The sequence below is a fragment of the Rhinoderma darwinii genome, chromosome 1, assembly GCF_050947455.1.
Source record: "Rhinoderma darwinii isolate aRhiDar2 chromosome 1, aRhiDar2.hap1, whole genome shotgun sequence".
NCBI classification, from domain to species: Eukaryota; Metazoa; Chordata; class Amphibia; order Anura; family Rhinodermatidae; genus Rhinoderma; species Rhinoderma darwinii.
The window spans coordinates 447,113,682-447,133,682 of record NC_134687.1 but is presented as its reverse complement, the minus strand read 5'-3'; the positions used below and the strand labels follow the sequence as shown (position 1 = coordinate 447,133,682).

General features: G+C 41.3%; 2 protein-coding genes across 5 annotated transcripts in view; one reads left to right on the top strand and one right to left on the bottom strand.

The window, feature by feature from the left end:
- C1H12orf43 (chromosome 1 C12orf43 homolog) overlaps positions 1 to 15,975 on the top strand; it is a 52,919-nt gene extending 36,944 nt beyond the window's left edge. Inside the window, exons 5-7 of one of the 2 annotated variants that reach the window (XM_075831455.1) lie at positions 10,820 to 10,910; positions 12,348 to 12,677; positions 15,214 to 15,975. In XM_075831455.1, the coding sequence (XP_075687570.1) occupies positions 10,820 to 10,910; positions 12,348 to 12,669 (413 nt within the window). In that variant the 3' untranslated portion in view covers positions 12,670 to 12,677; positions 15,214 to 15,975. Of the gene's footprint in view, positions 1 to 10,819; positions 10,911 to 11,903; positions 12,678 to 15,213 lie in introns of those variants that run through there. The other variant, XM_075831461.1, reaches the window with a different exon arrangement.
- Positions 11,794 to 20,001, bottom strand: part of HNF1A (HNF1 homeobox A) — a 27,607-nt gene continuing 19,399 nt past the window's right edge. The window contains exons 2-9 of one of the 3 annotated variants that reach the window (XM_075831435.1): positions 18,689 to 18,888; positions 18,422 to 18,608; positions 17,165 to 17,370; positions 16,775 to 17,086; positions 16,303 to 16,491; positions 16,106 to 16,227; positions 14,476 to 14,608; positions 11,794 to 13,271 (exon numbers count right to left, since the gene is read on the bottom strand). In XM_075831435.1, the coding sequence (XP_075687550.1) occupies positions 13,135 to 13,271; positions 14,476 to 14,608; positions 16,106 to 16,227; positions 16,303 to 16,491; positions 16,775 to 17,086; positions 17,165 to 17,370; positions 18,422 to 18,608; positions 18,689 to 18,888 (1,486 nt within the window). In that variant the 3' untranslated portion in view covers positions 11,794 to 13,134. The remainder of the gene's footprint in view (positions 13,272 to 14,475; positions 14,609 to 16,105; positions 16,228 to 16,302; positions 16,492 to 16,774; positions 17,087 to 17,164; positions 17,371 to 18,421; positions 18,609 to 18,688; positions 18,889 to 20,001) is intronic. The other 2 variants (XM_075831448.1, XM_075831442.1) reach the window with 2 other exon arrangements.

Here is a 20,001-nt window from a genome sequence, read left to right as displayed (position 1 = left end):
CGACAATGAGCAAATTCTGACTCGTTTCTCGGAATTCTACAAAGGACTCTACGACTCTAAATTACAGGTGTCTCCACAGAATATCAGGGATTACTTGTTGGGACTGGATATTTCGCAGCTAACTGAGTCTCAGAGGGAGTTTATGGATGCCCCTATTACTTCCTGAACTAACAGAAGCTCTGACCACTATGGCAAAGGGCAAAACCTCTGGCCCTGATGGAATCCCCCTGGAAGTATACACCAAATATCAGGACCAACTCCTACCACAGTTGCTCGACGTTTTGAATGCATCTTTTGAAGAAGAGATCCTGCCGGCTTCGATTTACGATGCCACTATTATTGTACTTCTGAAACCTGATAAATCACCATTGGATTGTGAGTCCTACAGGCCCATCTCTCTACTCCACACAGATTACAAGTTGCTGACTAAAGTACTGGCACTCAGACTGAACTCCGTCATTTCTGATATTATTCACCCGGATCAATCCGGATTCATTCCTGGGAGGAGTACGTCTGATAATTTGCGGAGGGTCCAGACGGTGGCGCAGATAGGCGAACGTAACAACAATGACTGGGCCTTGGCCTCCTTGGATGCTGCTAAGGCTTTCGACTGTAGAATGGACCTACCTAGCTAATGTTCTATCCAGCTTTGGCTTTGGCCCTGCATTTGTGACATGGCTACAGATCATTTATAAACAACCCAAAGCTAACATAGCACTGAACGGCCAAACATCTACCTCCTTTGACCTTGGAAGGGGAATTAGACAAGGCTGCCCCCTGTCACCCCTGCTCTTTGCAATGGCAATGGAACCGCTGGCAATACTCATCAGATCGGACTCTGAGGTAAAGGGGGTTCCACACACGACGGGTGAGGACCGTATTGCTCTGTATGCAGATGACATTATGCTATTTGTTTCGCAGATACAGTCTTCCCTCCCGAGAATGATGCATCTTATTAACACCTTTGGAGATTACTCTGGACTTCGCATTAATTGGTCCAAATCGACCATTTTGTTTTTACAGCCTGGGGATTCACAGCCTGTGGGCTCCACGAGAGAAGGTCTTGCTGTAGTTGATTATTTTAAGTACTTGGGCATACATATTGCCAGAAAGGCGGCGCTTTCCCTACAACTCAATGTGTATCCTCTATTGACCGTTTCCAGAGAAAAGTTTAAGATATGGGCAGCCCTTCCATTGTCGGTCATGGGACGAATTAATCTGATTAAAATAGTGATACTTCCAAAGAATCTTTATATCCTGCAACATATCTTCACTCCTATACCAAAGTCCTTCTTCCGACAACTGGAGTCTCATATCATTTCCTTTATATGGGGAAGGTCTAGGTCAAAACTGGCCTTACAGAAGCTACAAAGACCGAAGGAGATGGCTGGTATCGCTCTCCCGGACATTTACCTCTATTATTTGGCTGGCCAACTCAAATATCTTGGCGCCTGGACTCAAGCCAATCGCCCACCGGGCCTTGAGGGCATGTTACTGGACTATTCTGCGCATAACTCACTGTGGCCGGTGTTTCATCAGGGAGTGCCAGGGTCTTCTTTACTGCCTGTCTGTCGAGTGGCAAGGGGAGTTTGGAAAGTGGCTATGACCATTTCAAGTTCTTCGGACATCCCCGCGGAAACTCCTCTGTGGCATAATATGGTGCTGGACTCCCTAGTTAAGTACCCGGAGGCCGCATACTGGATTAATGTGGGCATTACAGTGCTGGGAGACGTGTATGAAAATAATATATTTTTGTCTTTTGAACAAATGCAGGAAAAATTTCAACTACCTCGACAACACTTCAGATATCTACAGTTGCGTCACCTCCTTGCTACACAGTTTCCGGGACAGCGTCAACCCATCTCCTCCTATCCTCTCATTGGGGTGGTCCGGTCACAGGGCCCCAGAGGTCTGATCTCTGCTATTTACGCTCATCTGCTTGAACAGAAGGCTAATGCGGCTCCGCTGCCGATTTTGTTTCCAGGTAGTCTCAGCTAATTCCATCTCTGACAGAGGACACTATTGAAGACCTACTGCAATCACACTTGCATGTATCACCTGCTGCCAATAACAAGCTCATCCAGTTGTACTATATCCACCAGGCATATCTGACACCTCAGCGTTTATTTAAAATGAAATAGATATCGGAACCTGCATGCCCGAAATGTTCTCATGCTCCAGCTGACTTCTGGCATATGGTGTGGATGTGCCCACACATCCGGTCCTATTGGTCAGAGATCATCGGATTCCTCAACTTAATGCTGCCATTTCCTGTTGCGGGGTCTCCAGAACTGTGTTTATTTGGAATACTGGATGAAGATATATGGTCCTGTCATACTAGAATCTTTCTGCAGGAGACCCTATTTTTGGCCCGTAAAGGCATATCTATGAGATGGATGGATCGCCGACCTCTTAAGGTTGCAGTATGGAAACAGATGGTTAATTCTACTATATCGTATGAATGTATCATTTTCAAGCATAGAGATCGGCCAGACAAATTCCATAAGATATGGGACCTGTGGTGCAGCAACTCCGATACAACGTACTCCCCCGGGGAGCTAGATATAGCAGTAGATGCGGTGAGGGGAGGGAGGAGAAGAAGATAGATGAGATCTATTTTGTATGATTTAAGCAGTGGATCTCCCGGACCTCTCGCATATAAACACATTTGTATGAGCCTTATGATGTATATGATTTATTTGATAACTCTATCCTCCTTTGATTTTTAAACCTCATTTGTGTAGCGGAGAAAACCGTGTGGTAATGTTGTTGAGATTTGTACAGCACCTGCGAGTGCTCTGTTGTATTGATAGGGACACTGTTCGCCTTTTACACTTTTTTTTTTTATATGCCTCATATTGTGATGAAACAAACTTACTTTTCAATAAAACGAGTTTAAAAAAAAAAGAAATTAATTTTGGCAAAACAAAATAAATTTGTCAATTTCACCTCTACACTGCTTTAATTCCTGTGAAACGCCTAAAAGGTTAAAACACTTTGTGACTGCCGATTCGAATACCTTGAGGGGTGCAGTTTTCAAAATGGGGTGATTTATGGGGACTTTCTAATATGCAAGGCCCTCAAAGCCACTTCAGAACTGAACTGCCCCCTATAAAAATAGCCTTTTGAAGTTTTCTTTAAAATATGAGAAATTGCTTAAGTTCTAAGCCTTGTAACATCCTAGAAAGATAAAAGGACGTTCAAAAAAATGATGCAAACCTAAAGTAGACATATGGGAAATGTAAACTAGTTAATATTTTGAGTGGTATTACTATCTGTTTTACAAGCAGATAGGTTTAAATTTAGAAAAATGCAAATTTTTGCAAATTTTCTCTAAATTTTGGTTTTTTTCAGAAATAAATACCGAATTTATCGACTAAATTTTTCCACTAACATAAAGTACAATATGTCACGAGAAAACCGTCTCAATCGCTCACTACATTCCACGACGTTCCGACATAGTCCAACGCAGGGAACACTAAAAAAAAACTGAAAAATATAAGACATAACAAGTTTACAAACATACAGTGCTATAATTGCATACAGAAGATGAGTCCTGAAGTCCCCGGTGCTGTCTTCAGTCCTCTCTCTTTACTGACTCTGCTCTAGTCAGAAACCCCAAGGTAACCAGCAGGGGAAGTGTTCGTAACGATTGATCAGTGCTGACGTCTTCAGCGCTGGTCCATCAGAGAACAGTGCAAACATTAGGTAATTTTTTTTTTTTAATTCGTTTTTTTGGGGGACTGGAGGATCACCTGATGGTATTGCATGATGAAGTATCTGCCTGTATTTCTCAGCATTGAGGACACCATTAATCCTGACCAAATCCCCAACTCCATTTGCTGAAATGCAGCCCCAAACTTGAAAGGAACCTCCACCATTCTCCACTGTTGCCCGCAGACAGTCATTATTGTACTGCTCTCCAGCCCTTCGGCAAACAAACACATTTTGACTCCTCAGTCTAGAGCACCTGCTGCCATTTTTCTGCACCCCAGTTCCTATGTTTTCGAGCCTAGTTATGTCGCTTGGCTTTGTTTCCACGTCTAAGGTATGGCTTTTTGGTCGCAATTCTTCAGTGGGGACCACTTCTGTCCAACGAACAGTAGATGGGTGTACCTGGGTCCCACTGGTTTCTGCCAGTTCTGAGCGGATGTCACTGCTGGACATCTTCCGATTTCAAAGGGAAGTAAGCATGATGTGTTTTCGATCTGTCGCGCTAAGTATCCTTGGCTGACCACTGTGTCTACGCTCTTTAACGTTGCCCGTTTCTTTGTGCTACTTCAAAAGAGCTTGAACAGCACATCTTGAAATTCCAGTCTGCTTTGAAATCTTTACCTTGTGTCTTGTTGCTGTGCTAAGTCTTGCCATGGTGGACCTGTGATATGAAACGGTCTTCCACAACCTCACCTTTGTAGCAGAGTTTGGCTGTTAGTCACACAGTTTTATTCCTTATACACAGCTGTTTCTATTACAGTTAATGACTGTTTCAACCTACATATGAAAATGACGATCATTATCGCCTGTTAGGAGTATGATTAACCAATTATACCAGACCATAATCCTACAAAATCCATGACTTTGTGCAAGTGTACCTAGAATAATTAATGCTGTTTTGAAGGCAAAGGGTGGTCACAGCAAATATTGATTTAATTTAGATTAGGCTGCCCACAGTAGAATGAGCAACATGCGGCCTGGCCTTGTTCTGTTGAAAAGCGGCTTCTGGGACACTAAGGAGAAGTGGCTGTACCACTGGTTCCACTACCAAATCAATGTAACACCGAGCTGTTAGTGTACTCGTTATGAAGACTAGAGGGTTCCAGCTGCCCTACATTATCCCACAACATAATCCCGGGAGTAGGACTGGTGTGACGTTCCCTTGTGAAGGCCTCTTCATGGCGTTGCCCACGTTGTCTCCAGACAAATTTCTGGCTAGCATTGCATCTGAGACAAAAGCGGGACTCTTCACTGAAAAGGATAGACCTCCTCCATTCCAGCCTCCTTTGCCGTCTGGCTGTACACCATGCTAGTCTTTGAGAGTGGTGGCATGTGGTCAATGGAACATCTGTAGCTGGACATCTGGCTCGTAGCCCAACGTCGTGCCAACACCTTCTGATGGTTTGTTTCAACACTAGTTGCCACACTAGGCTTGGGATGTGATGTCCAATTTCACTTTCAGTACAGAATGGATCACTACGCGCCATTCCTCCAATCAGACGATCCGTCCATGCAGAGGTTTGCCTCCTTGCACCTCTTGCTATCATTCCCGTTCGTCGTGGTTATCCTATCCTGGGACATGCTACGTTGAACAGTGCTGACATCTCGGACTAGGCGTGATAAACCAAGGTCTTTCAGTTCAAGGGTTCTGTCCCTCTCAATTTGCGACAAGTGGCGGTAACTGGCACGTCGACTATCAGAAGGCATTGCACAATCAGCCCACACCACGTGATCCGATTTGTGAGGTTTCATGTGGCTAAAAAACTTATTTGCAGATTTTGGCGACACCTGCTACTGCCTTGATTTGCACAGCCTTACGACTTGCACTTCTAGGTGTTGAGGAGTGTAAGTTTGTAATGCAACAACACACTAAAAACAAGGGAGTGAATACTTTAGCAATACACTATATATCAGGGGTCTCAAACTCTGCCAGGTAAATGGGCCGCACAGGAAAAATTTGAAGTTGGCGGGCTGCATTACTTTCAAATTTGATACAATACAAGATTATTGTTAATCAATTAGTTATTCGAACTACTATAACATTACTACGTCACTGTCTATAGACAGGTCAGGGGATCCTCCTGGACCGGAATTTGATGTCAGGGGCAACCCCATAGCTGGAGTCCCGGAGCAGAGCACTAGTATAGGCTCTGCTCCGGAACTCTGGGGAAACCGCTGACATCACTGTCCATATATGGACAATGATGTCAGGGGCAACCCTATAGCCGGAGTGTCGGGCAGAGTGCTAGTAGCGCTCTTCCTGGGCCTTCAGCTCTGCTCCTAACATTACCGTCCATACGTGGACAGTGATGTCAGGGGCTTCCTCGTAGCAGGAGTCCAGTGCCAGTATAATCTCTGCTCTTGGACGTCATTACGGAGTTCGGCCTGCGCTCTCCTCTCCGAAGGTAGCTACGGTGCACCATGGGCCGCAGATAACAACCCTGCGGGCCACGTGTTTAAGTCCCCTGCTATAGATCAATAGATTACAAGTTAGGCTTCGTTCACATCTGCGTTGTGCCTTCCATTCTAGTGGATCCATCAGAGGACCACGAGAACGGAAGTAGACGTTTCAGTCAAAAAACCCATTGATTTCAAAGAGGCTTGTTTTTGCATCAGTTAGGCTCCGTTCCATCAGGTTTCCGTTCTTTTTACTGAGGCAATAGCGTGGTCTGCTGCGCTATTGTTTCCGTCAAGAATTATGGAGACCTGGCGGAAAGGACCTTTCTGGTTTTTTTTTTAACATTGAATTCAATGGATGATGGATACAAAGGGATGGCATATCTGTTTGTATCAGTTTTATGCATTACAATTAACGGGCCATTTATTTTTTTTCTGCATATGCGCAGTCTAAAAATGAAAGCAAGAATGATGCAATTTTTTTTCCTATTTTCTGTTGTCTAAAATCTGGGTGCGTCTTATAGTCTCAAAAATACGGTAGTTGCCTTCCTTCGATATCAGAGGTAATGTTAGAAGATGGAGAGTTACCATGTATGAGAAGAAAAGTACTATTTTTCATCAGACCAATTGGATGAGCTGCTTATTTCTGTTAGAAGTACTATGGGGTAGAGGAGATCCAAAAAGCTCATTCCGTGCAGGACGAGATGTTCAAGGGGTTACGTGCAAAGAAGAGACAGGTTTTTACAGTACATGAGAACCTACTAGGGTTAATTATAGATGAATGGAAACCACTTTTCCTTACAGCGGAAATTCTTGACCGTTTTCCTTTTGGATGAGGACCAATATAAATGGATGGAAGTTCCCAAGATTGATGTTCAGGTGGCCACAGTGGGTAAAAAAAACTTGCTCCCCCTTTGAGGATTCTTCACAATTGAAGGACCCATTAGATCGCAAAGCAGACAGCTTGCTCAAAAAATCTTGAAGCATCCACTGCGCTTCTGCAAGCCAACATCCGTGCCACTTGCGTAGCAAGGTCTATGTATAGATGGCTTAACCAGCTAGAGTCTCACCTACAGGAGGGCACAGCTAGAGAGCATATTATTGCCTTCATCCCTCTTCTTTCTTATGGCAACTGGCTTCCTGGCTGATTCTTCCGCTGAAGCTATTAAAATAGCTTCAATAGCAGGAGTTCTATCCAACACAATTAGGAGGGCCCCATGGCTAAAAAAGGTGGAAGGGAGATCCCCTCTCAAAAACCAAACTCTGCGGAATTCCTTTTCAGGGTCAGTGCTGGATACTATTATAGAGAAAGCGGCTGATGAGAAAAGTCTTCCAGAGCCTAAAAATATTTTTTTTAAAAAGTCCTTTTCGTCCCTTTCGGAACACACAGGAAAACTATAGAGGGAAAGGGAAATTGGGTAGATGGAGTTATCCCAAAGGGGGTGAGGGCTGGAATATTCTGTTCAACCAGAATCAAAATCGACAATGATGCCATAAGAGTGGGTGGCAGGATCTCAAGATTCACACCCCAATGGCAAAAAAATAACAAACAACCAATTTATCCGAACCTCCATTTCACAGGGTTTCAAAATAGATTTTGCCTCCTACGCCCCCTCAGAGATGGTCATTACTCGGCTTCCATCAGTCACTCATCAAGTGGCACTAAAAAATGGCATCCAAGAATTAATCTCTCCCGTTCCATTCAGAGAGAGGGCAAGGTCACTGTTCTCATATGTTTCTAGTCCAAAAACCTAGTCGAGATTTCAGGATAATAATAAATCTCAACCCTCTGAACAAATATATGTAGCCTATCACAAGTTCAAGATGGAATTGATAAAATCCACCATACTCTTAATCGGAAAGGAGTATATGATGGCAACGTTGGATCTACAGGACGCATACGATCATATCCCAATGCATCCGACTTACCAAAGTTTTCTAAGGTTTGCAATTTTACAGGATCAAGAAGTCTTTCATTACCATTTCAGGTCACTTCCCTTTTGGGATTTCATCCATTCCACGAATCTTCACGAACATAATGGCAGAAATAGTGGCTTTCCTCAGGAACGAAGGGATCCATATAATCCCATACTTGGACGACCAACTCCTGGTGGCACCAATCTCTCACTCTCTCTGTGTGTCTCTCATACTTCTCAACAAAATAAGATTGCTCTAAGAGAAAAAATATCTATCTTCATTCAAAAAAAATCAGGTCCCCATAAAAGTGGCAGTGACTGTTCTGGGGTCTCGGACAAGAACTTTACACTGTCAAAAACGGTAAAAAGATCCCTCCTTTTGTGGCTGTAACCTCTGAATCTGGAGAAGGGAGTCGCTTGGCACCCCTTTCCAGTTATCACAATTACAACAGATGCGAGCAGGAGAATATGGGGAGAGATTGGTGCCCAAAAATAATTCCAGGGAATTTGGCCACTAAGGGTAAGCCAAGACTCCTCAAACTTCAGGGAGCTCGGGGCGGTACGGGAGACATTAAGAGCTGCAAGTTACCTTCTCAGGGGTTCTCATGTCAAAATCTACCGACAACACAACTGCGGTAGCTTACTTAAGACATCAAGGGGGCACAAAGCAAAGAAACTTTCAAAATCTATGGGCAGAAATTCATACTCGCTCACCTATTCACCTGAAAGGCTCAGAGAATACCCAAGCGGACTTCCTAAGTAGGAAAGACCTGAAACCAACAGAGTGGTGCCTAAACCAAAAATATTTTCTCCAGATTACCAAGAAATGGGGTTCTCCAGAAGTGGAATAGTTTGCAACTATTCGTAAATTCAAAAACACATCGGTTCTTCTCTCTAGAACCAATGGGAAATGGCCTTGTTATAGACGCTCTAGTTTCCAGCTGGAACTTCAAACTAGGGTATGCTTTTCCCTCTATTCCTCGGCTTCCCAGGACACTCCAAAAGATCAGAGAGGAAAGGGCGAAGGTAATTTTAATTGCTCCGTTTTGGCCAAGAAGAGCTTGGTTTGACCTGCTAAACCGCTTACAAATGACAGAGCCTTGGATTCTTCCAATATCCCAGGACCTCCTCTTCCAAGGGTCAATTATCTATCCAGACCCACAGAAATTGGTTTCTGAAGCCTCCGTCCTGAGAGCTAAAGGCTTATCTGAAGCTGTTCTCCTTACCTTGCAGAAAAGTAGAAAGGAGATCACAAATTCCATTTATAAAAAGGTGTGGAAAAATTTTCTTTCCTGGTGTAGGGATAATAAGCCAGACATAGATCACCCTAATGTGGCTAATTTTTTCTTTTTTTTTTTCTTTTTCTTCTATACAGGCAGGTCTTGAACAGGATTTTACACCTGGTACTCTAAAAAAATAATTCAGTTTTAAGCACGTGTTTTGACCAAAATTTAGCTTCTCACGGCTGGATAAAACGTTTTTTTTTTTTTTTTTGTAGCAGCCTATAGCTTAACTTTATGTCCTTTTGAGCCATTTACAGATTGTATCATCAGGAATATCCCCTGGAAGGCCGCTCTTCTGGTAGCAGTCACTACGGCTCGTAGAGTAGGTGAAATTCAGGCCCTATATATCAGTGAGCCCTACTTAAACATTTTAGAGGATAAAATAGTCTTTCGTCCTGACCCCACTCTTCTACCTAAAGTGATATCGGATTTTCACATGGCCCAGAAGATAACGCTTCCTCCTTTCTGCCAAAACCCAGCTAACCCAAAGGAAGAGGAATTCCATTATCTAGATGTTCGTAGAACTATCCTCCAGTATCTAGAAGTCACACAGGGGTTTAGGAAAGATTTCAATCTTCTTGTCCAATTTTGGGGTCCAAATAAGGGGAAAAAGGCCTCAAAAGGCACGGTTGCCAGTTGGATTAAAAAAGCTATTTATGAAACTTACAGTATTCAGAAATTGACCCCTCCAGTAAAAATAAAAGCCCACTCTACTCGTGCTGTGTCCGTTTCCTGGTCAGAAATAGCGGAAGCCTCTCTAGATCAGATCTGTAGGGCCACGACTTGATCCTCTGTTCATACATTTACTAGGCATTACAGACTTGATTTACTGTCAGGCAGTAATATTTTCTATGGTAGGAAAGTTCTTCCCGCCACAGGCCCTCCCAAGTAAAAAATACTTATTTGACAAGTCTCCTATGGTGCTGCAATGGCGGGTAAGTTGAGAAAATAGAATTAGACTTTCCGGTAATTCAGTTTCTTTGAAACCCTCCATGACGGCACCCTTATTTCCCTCCCTTTTTGTTTTTTGTGGGTAACATGTTTATGAATTAATAGATATGTTCCCTCTTTATTTTCTTAATTGGTCATTTGAAATACACTGAGCATTGGGAGGCTGGGGGAGGGGGGGGGGGTCTATTCAATCTCTTGCTGTTTCTTATCCCTATTAGTGGCAGAGCCCAGCCTCCTGTGGTGCTGTCATGGAGGGTTTCATAGAAACCGAATTACCGGTAAGTCTAATTCTATTTTTAGGTTTTCAGCATGATGCAATGGAGCACTAATTTATTAGTGAAATCGGTGGTTTTCCCTATAGGAGGTATTCAAACGTATGCATTATATCAATAGACAAGTCTGCCTTTTGCTAAGATTTTTCTTATTTGGGGTTTGTATGTTCGTGGTTTTTACTGCCTCCTATTTTGTAGAAGTATAATGTGCCTTTCTATGTGTTTTTCTGTATCATTTATATAATCTTGGACTTTCTATCTTCTATTTTTGCTTTTTATGTTGAAGGTTTTCGGCTGTTAAGTACATCTGTTCCTGGGGATCCTTGGAAAACATTACCTTCCCCAACTTTAAAGCGCAGGGTGGCATCTTCTACTAGGTAAGGTGGTAACAGCTTTTTCACTTTGAATTTAGTATTTTGGAATTGGAATAATTGCATTTTCATTAGAAAAAATTAATTTCAGAAACAGAGTTAGCAATTTGTCAGTCTGTAGTGAGCTAGCAGGCCCCAGACTGCTGTAAAACGTTCTAATTCTGTAGTTCAGTAGTGTGGATTAATGACATGGTCTCATATTTATGACCATATTGAGGTTGACTATAAGCTCACTGCCCCCTGCCTGTCCCAAGTCACTAAACAAAACACTGGTGAAACTAATCCTTCTTAAAGTAATGTACTTACACATGAATAAATTAGGGATTAAAACTGTACATGGTGTTTGACCTGTTCAGTCTGCCTAACATTGACCACATGTGGGTCTTGATGAAAATGAATGAACGAAAGTAGTTGAGAACAGTAGTATGCAATATACTCCTCACAAAAACTTCAGCATCAAAGAAGAGATCACTCTGGTACTGCAAATGTCTGACACTACTATGGTCAGCACTGCTCCATTATCCGGGCCAGTACGGACTGCAGCCCCGGAGAACACAGCAGGGGATGTTTGGAATTGCAGGTAATTGTACATTTGGGGGCATGTCGAGCTCCACGGCTGGACATAAGCTGCGATTTTGGTATTTACATAAAGTTACATTAAAAAATATTTCTATTTTTGTTTTGTCCTGGTGAAGGAAAACAATGATCCAACTTATATGAATATAAGTGTAACGTAATGCATTTCTCGGTGTAAAAAAACTAGAACATCACTACTTTAATCCGGGTGATCTGTTAACCTATTAAACTCAGTCAGGTTTCTTCTTTTTTTTTTTTTTTTTTTTTTTTACCAGTTTAACCTTCATGTATCAAAAACTCTTTGGAACGAATCTTATTACTATATTTATTGTTCGGTTTGTTATATTGTTTAAAGTGCAGCATACATTGTGTAACGCTATATATATAAATAGTAATGTATATACATGATATTGTCTTCTACAGTTACATGATTTGTCCTGGAGATATTCACCCACCGAGATCTTTATAGAAAGCCTGGATGGAGGTCTTTTCAGAGAGGATTGTATAACACCCCATGAAATGAATCTTGCTTTTTAGATGCTTAGAATTATGTGTTGTATATTGTACGATTATTGTACACAAAACATCTATATATGCACACAAGAAGGATTCCTATATAAATATCTTTAAAATCTGGGAGCATAAATGTTTTTCCAGATTAAAATTTCTTAAGTTCTTTCTCTAAAGCAAGGAAAACCTAATTACTCGCTTATCGGGGGGCATCTGATGCTGCTGTCAAGATACATCCTTACATTTTTCGTTTCAGATGGAATTGTTCTTTAAGCTTTGCTTTTCATCCACTGGTTGTCTAGTAAATAAATATAATGGTTAAGGATCTCACTATATTATTTCATCTTTGCCTGGCAGTGAGGATAGTGAAGAGGAGAAACAGAAAAGGTGTCGTGAAGCAGCTGTGTCAGGTTTGGATATTCTTAGACACAGTGCATTACAGCCAATCCCAATGGAGATCATTGATACAGCCAGTAGTAAACAACCTAAAAAGAAGAAAAAAAAGAAGGCAAAGAAGGAAAGAGGACTGAGTGATGAGACTGAAACCGATGACCAGAACATGAAGCCAGAAGGTAAAATGAATGGGTTTAAGAAGAAGAAGAAAAAAAAAAAAAGAGGAATGAGTGACGAGACTCAATCAGATGGAGAGACAATTGATCCAGAATCTAAAAGAGTCTAAAAACAATGGTAAGAATATGAAATCAGAGAGAAAAAAAAGGGACACTGTATTGAGTAATGAAACGGCATAATAAGATGAGAGCATAAAATCAATCTGTGGAAAAAGAGGGACTAAAAAGAAGAAAAATCGAATGAACATAACTGACATGTAACTCTTTCAGGTGAATTAGCGAGAACTTCTCCAGGCAAAAATTATCTCATTTTACAGGGAGACAAGTTCATCAAAAGTTGCAAAGTCTTCAGTGGTCTCAGCTGTTTTTCAATGTATGTACATATGCTAGAATAGGTACACAGTAACCATTCTGCACAGCATGGTTCTACTCATCATAATATCTCCATAGGATGATAATATTCATAGATTGTATTCCTGCCACCAATGTCTGACAATGACCGTTCAACTCTTGCACATCCTTTATTTATCATGAATCCAAGGCTCGTGCCAGGTAGAGCGATGTTTGCAGGTCTTTTACTGTGAGGAAGATGCCATCTGTGTGGACATATAATTGTCTATGCTGTTGTGTGAAGGTGATAGGAGGTGGCTGTGGCTGTGACTGTGGCTGTCCGGGGTACTGGAATTCTGGTAGTGTACCAAGTTTGCTGACACTGTACCAAGAAAAAAAAGATCAGAGTATGAACTTTTGGTCCAATATATTTTTGAGTTTTCATGATCCGGTTTTTCAGTCGCTACCAATAATTAAGTCTTGTATTTTTAATGTGTGTGTGTGGTATATAACTTCATCCATAATCTAATAATAATATGACTGTTTTCCTTGTTTCTTATATAATTGATGTAAAACCAACTGCACAGAACTTTTTTTTTTTTAAACCGCCACAACCATAGACACAAGGTGACTTGTATATAGCCATACCCAGGAAATACTGCTGTAGCAGCATTGGCAGGTTGTGATGCTGCAGTACTGATGGGATATGCAGCACGTGCTTGTTTTTGTCTTTTTTTTTGTTTTTGTTTTTTGCAGTGTCACGTCTGTTAAGCTATCAAGTGAAGGCCTTTTAAAGGGGACATTAACATCAAAAAGTAAAATGTTAAAAAATATTTTTTGTTATAAAACTCAAATCTTTTGGCAGTGTCTTTATTTTATATAAACTATAGTTATGAAATATTGCAGTTTTCATATTGACCACTAGACCTCTTCTCAGCACAACATATTGTACTCTTTTTGTGAACAAGGGCTAACACTTGCCTCTTTTAAATGAAAAAATGACATTTGTGTCCTTTTAAAAATTTATGGGACTTGTTGAGGTTAATGGTGGACTAATGTATCACGTTTGTAAATGCCAGGGATTTTATCTACATAAGAGATACACAAATACTATCTGATATCTTAACGGTCAGGCCTGCTCCACACGGCTGTGTTCAGTCCATGAGATACGGACGGCGTGTCTGCTTTGTTTCCTGGACCGAACACAGTTCAGGGACCCATATTCCTAGCATCATAGTCATTCATGATGCTGTGAGTAACTGCCTCCCCACGGGACTACTGTGCCATACTGAAAACTTGATTACTGTATGGGACAGTATTTTCGCCGGAGGCAGGGACTCCTAGCATCGCAGATGACTGATTCTAGCAGTCCGGCTCCCTTAACTGTTCGGTCTGGGAACTACGGCTGACATATGGACTGTATCTCACAGAAGGAACACGGCTGTGTAAAGCAGGCCTTAGTAACACTTCTTGCAATATCTACAAAGTAAACCAGTACCCATCCAGTTCTGTAAGAACTTAATACTATTTGATCCCTTGCAAATTAGGAATGGGTTTTAATAGGGTTACTTCAAACTGTTTCTTACTCATGATTTGCTCCTTACTGGTTGGGCTTGTGGAGAGTCGGTGGCTTGGAGCGAGATGCAGAATGTTTGAGTCCTGACTTTGAAGCTGGGAACTATGAGAATCTCCTTGTGCACTAGAGTGCAGAGAATGAACCTGTAAAAATGAGAACCTTTACTTAATTGTATAAAATATAATTAATAACGATCACGAATGTCATGCAGGGTTTCACATTACTTCCAAAGGGAGAGATTTTGATAAGTTTATAAGGAGATTGATGTTTATGCAGTCCCTTATATAGTAGTGTTAAAAAAAAATAAAAAGTAGCAGTCCAACATCATTAACCTGATTAAATCAACATTTTTGGTATAAGTGATATTTCTACTTGGCAGATAATTTACTTGTAGGTGTAGTAGAAAAAGACCAGAGCCAACAACAATTAGCACATACATGCTGCTCATTCAGAGTAATTGAAATGGGCTCGTTCAAAATAATAACAGTGAGGGGTTAAATTGGTGAAGTCATTCATTATGCGGAATAACAGGTGTCAATTCTGGCCCTTATTTAAGGTAGGAGGGTGGCAAATGTTGTACATGTTGGTTATAGTGTATTTCCTTTTGAAATAATGGGGAAAATGGGCCATTCCCAGGCAAAGTCCCGTTGTTGAATAGGTTAAAATTTGCCAAGGAACACATTGACTGGCCCAAAGAGAAGTGGCGCGATGTTTTGTAGACTGATGAAAGCAAAATTGTTCTTTTCAGGTCTAGTGGCCGCAGACAGTATGTCAGACAACCCCCGAGCACTGAATTCAAGCCACAGAACACTGAAGACCGTAAAGCATGGTGCTGCAAAAATCATGATATGGGGATGTTGCTCATACCATGGTGTTGGGCCTATTTATCTCATACAAGGGATCATGGATCAGTTTGAATATATCAAAATACTTGAGATCATGTTGCCCTATGCCGAAGAAGAAATTCTCTTGAAATGGGTGTTTCAACACGACAATGACCCAAAACACACCAGTAAGGGAACAACATCTTGGTTACAGACCAACAGGATTGAGGTAATGGAGCGGCCAACCCAATCCCCTGACCACAATCCCATAGAGCACTTGTGGGATGACCTCAAAAATGCGGTTTAAGAGGCAAAACCCAAAAATGCAGAAGAACTGTGGAATGTTGTCCAATCTTCCTGGACTGGCATACCTGTTCAGAGGTGCCAGAAGTTGGTCGACTCCATGCAACATAAATGTCAAGCAGTTCTCAGAAACAATGGTTATGCCACTAAATATTAGTTCAGTAAAGTGAAATCTGAAACACTTTTTCAGTTTATACATTACATTTTTGCATTTTTAAAGAAAAATTCTGGCACTGCTATTTTTTTGGAACAGCCTTTTTCTTTACTTTTCTGTAAAGGATGAACCCAAACTGGATACATTTTGCTATTGTTTTGATTTGGAATTAAATGTGTAGAATTTCCAGTGCATTTGTGTTGGGCAAATAAAAGTTGTTATAATGATTTGACGCCTTATTTTCGTTTTTAAACTCACTACTATTTTTTTTTTTTTAACACTACTGTATGTATCTGTATTTTCAACAAAACCGAACAATACTTATACTACACGCATCTTCTAATTTAATGTCCTGTTACCTGTTTGCTGGACGTCAGGCTTGTTAACGTTCCAAGGTTGGATGTGTCCGTGATGACCATTGTTTGTGGAAAGAAGCTAGCAGATGCATACTGTGCAACATCATGTTTATGACCATACAGAGCTGTAGAAATAAAATACTTATTGAGAAAATCTGCAGATTTACAAATTTTACTTCAACTTAACTTGCGCCTCTTACCATGTGGTGACTGTAGCTGAGCCATTGTGGCCATGAATGGATTCTGTGTCATATGACCTTGGACCTGTTGTACTATTGGCTGCTGGTGGGAAGGATGGATTTGCTGAGAGAACTGAACGGGCTGCAAGGTGGTCAGATTGCTGCCCACACTATTTATTACAGGAACACTCTGAGATTGTGATGTAAGACCTGAAAAATAAAGTTAACCTCTTATTTTACTATTACAAGACTATACAATGCATTAGAAGTCTCTACCCTTCCATCCAGCCATGTCCATAAATTAAATAAATAGAAAATAAAAATACTTGTAATGAATAATTACAATAAGAATAGGACATGAATAGAAAGTTATATGCATAAAAATAAAAGAATGTCTAAATTCTTAATGACTTGGACAAAGAATTAAAAAGGTATGATCTATGTGAGGATATGAGATTATACTTGTGTGTGTATATAAAACAGATTTTCTTACCTATGACTAAAGTTGAAGGGCCGGAGTTGCTAAATGCTGGTCCAAATGTTGCATCTGTGCCTATTGTCATGACACTGGGGAGTGAGGCCATAATGAGATTTTGGGCTTGGCTGAGCGTGTGCTGTCCATGGTCCAGGCTATGCAGAGCAGTCAATGTGCTGACTGGTGGAAGGGAGCCCCCTGCTGTTGAAATCAACTTGTCACTGCTCATAAGACTGTGGCTGTGCTCCATACCAGACGGAGAGAGACCGCTTTGGCTGGGCACCATTGAGGTCCCTCGCTCATTTCCAGAGTCTTGGGCATAACGCAGACCTGTTTAAAGATAAATAATATTGTAGCATTTATGTGAAACCTCATCAGAACTTGTTGGGACACCGACATGCTACTTACCTGTTGCTTTGGCTGTGGGAAGATCGTGGGCTGTCAGAGGTGCAGAGCTCTGTTGACCATTGTATGTGTCCATTGCAAGCTTGTGTCGAAATGCTTCTTCCTTGCGCCTATTTGCAAACCAGTTGTATACACGCACTTCTGTCACCAAGTTAGAGCCCAGCCCTTGTGCTTGTGATGGGGACACCCCTCTTTGTATGCACTCTGCCCTTGAGTTAACATAAGAAGATGATTTACTGACTTTTAGTTCTGAGAAGTTGGTTTGAATTGTAATGGTCATTTCATTTTATTTTTTTTTTCTACTTTTAAGTGAAAAGTACAAGCAAATTTAATAAACGCTAATATAACTTATTACGGAAAAATGCCTCTTTCTCCTCTTATCAGGTACCTCTTCCCCTGCCTCGTGCACTGATTACTCACTTTCAATTTAGTGATAAAATTCTTAATCGGGGAGACCGAGATGAAGACTATTATCCACTCACTGAAAGATCAGGTTACAGCTGCTGCTCATAGATGTCTATGGAGAGTGGAGGGGGAGTGTAGCAAGGATTAGCTGCAGAAAGAGAGAGGCATGGACAGATGCTGCTAGTAAGTGGTCTATCTCACCCCAGTTCTGTATTCACAGCTACACTGTTCAGTTTTGCTGTGTAATGTGCTCCATGCGACTTCTAGTGTTTTACTGCGTCACCGCAGTGCTTGATTCTAGTAAAACGCTTACTGTAAGCCACAACATTTGTCTGTGTATGTCTATGTAGCTGCACCCTCCTGCTTCTTCCTTCCCTCTCCATAGACTTCAATGGGCAGCATGTAAACTGATCCCTCAGCTGTCTTCATTTCTGCCTCACTGAATGCAGGTTTTACCAGCGACTGATTTAGAACCATATTGATTTATGGGCAAAAAATTGAAACCGTAGATCAGATTGTTTTTGTGTAAATACAAAGGATCCGATGTAGTATGTAAATGATCTTTATATTTAGACATTTGGTATTGTAAAAGCTGCACTCAGAAATGCACAATAAATGGAGGAAACCTGCAAAAGGGAGAGCATACCTTGTGGAATCGTTGTGGCGCAGGCACCATACACTATTAGATAAAGCTAATTATTGTGGTTTCTGGTGCCTGTTCTCTCACTGTACGAGTATTTTACACATCCGAGATCCAGCAGAGGGGAGCTCTTCAGCTTACCAAGCTACAGATTTAACATTAAGATGTTCCTCTAGACCTTTCTTATTTTGCTTATCATATTCCCTGTTCTTTACCTGTTGCATTCCTCAACAAGTGCTTCTCGTTCCTCTTTGCTAGGATTCTTCTGTCGTTCATAGGCTTGAAACAGGATGTGTTGTGAAGCTGGACCCCACTTAAACCGGTTCCTTCTCATTTTCTTATTTGGTACGTCGTCACAAGACATATCATCTGACATCATGGTTTGGCCTGCGTGTGTGAACTCTGTCATTAAGAGACAAGTATGAGGGCCCCATCTATATTTATTTGTAAACCAGGTCTCTTAGATATTTAGTCATACTCACGCCTTGCAATCTCTCGCTGTTTACCGACATACCAGGTATACAGGGCTGCCCGCTTTTGAGTTTTCATAGGCGTACCCTTGTTGAGGTGCTGTGATAAATGCGACTGGTTAAGCCCTGTGGTGTCCACCACTTCCCTCTGAGGAATGTTGTGCTGCTGTAAGTAAGATTTGACCAGTTTGGCCACATGCCATGGGTCTTCCCTACAAAAAAAAAAAGAAGTCATACAGTTTACCATATGAGCTTATTGAATATACAAGTGCACAAACTGATCTTTATCTGGGGAAAGGCTACCTAGCAGACACACAAGGGCCATGAGCTGCTAGTTTGGCATCACCTTTCTTTATTTTATAAGTTGGCATGCATGAACATAAGCTGTTTTTGGATGGAGATTTCCTAAAAAAGCGACGTCTCGGGCTGCAAAACATTAAACTGATCCTTTAAAGCGCCTCTGTCACCAGATAATAAGTGCCCTATCTCCTACATAATCTGATCGGCACTGTAATGTAGATAACCGCAGTGTTTTTTTTATTTTGAAAATTGATCAATTTTGAGCAAGTTATGCACAATTTTAGATTTATGGTAATTCGTTTCTTAATGGACAACTGAGCGTGTTTTTACTTTTTTACCAACTGGGCGTTGTAAAGAGAAGTGTAGGACGCTGACCAATCAGAATCATACACTTCTCTCCATTCATTTTTAGCAGTACTCGCAACACAGCGTGATCTCGCGAGATCACACTGTGCTGTCACATACTCCCACATTAACTTTATCGAAGTGTCGGTAAAGTTTATTTGGGACTTACTCACACAGCACGGCGTGATCTCGCGAGATCACGCTGTGCTGTCATTCACAGAAACTTTACCGAAGTTTCGGGAGTGTGAATAGACATCGCGTCCTAGCTGAAAGCGATGTCTATTCACTCTCAAGACAACGGTAAAGTTAATGTGGGAGTATGTGACAGCACAGCGTGATCTCGCAAATTCATGCTGTGTTGCGAGTACTGCTAAAAATGAAAGAAGAGAAGTGTATGATGCTGATTACACTTATAATCTGGTCACAGAGCCTCTTTAAATTGGTTGTCTGAGATTAGGGGGAAAAAAATCACACCATTCATGGGGTGGATGCATTTGAGTGAATGAGGCTGAACTGCTATTCCAATTCTGGACAAGAATGGATCCATTTCGGGGGAGGGGACCTATTTTGTGATCTCTGACAATCCCTTTTAATTTTTTTTTTTTTCAGCTGTTCGTTCATTTTATAGGGTTTATAAATATATAAAGTATATTATAAATGTAGGTTAAAAAAAAAAATAT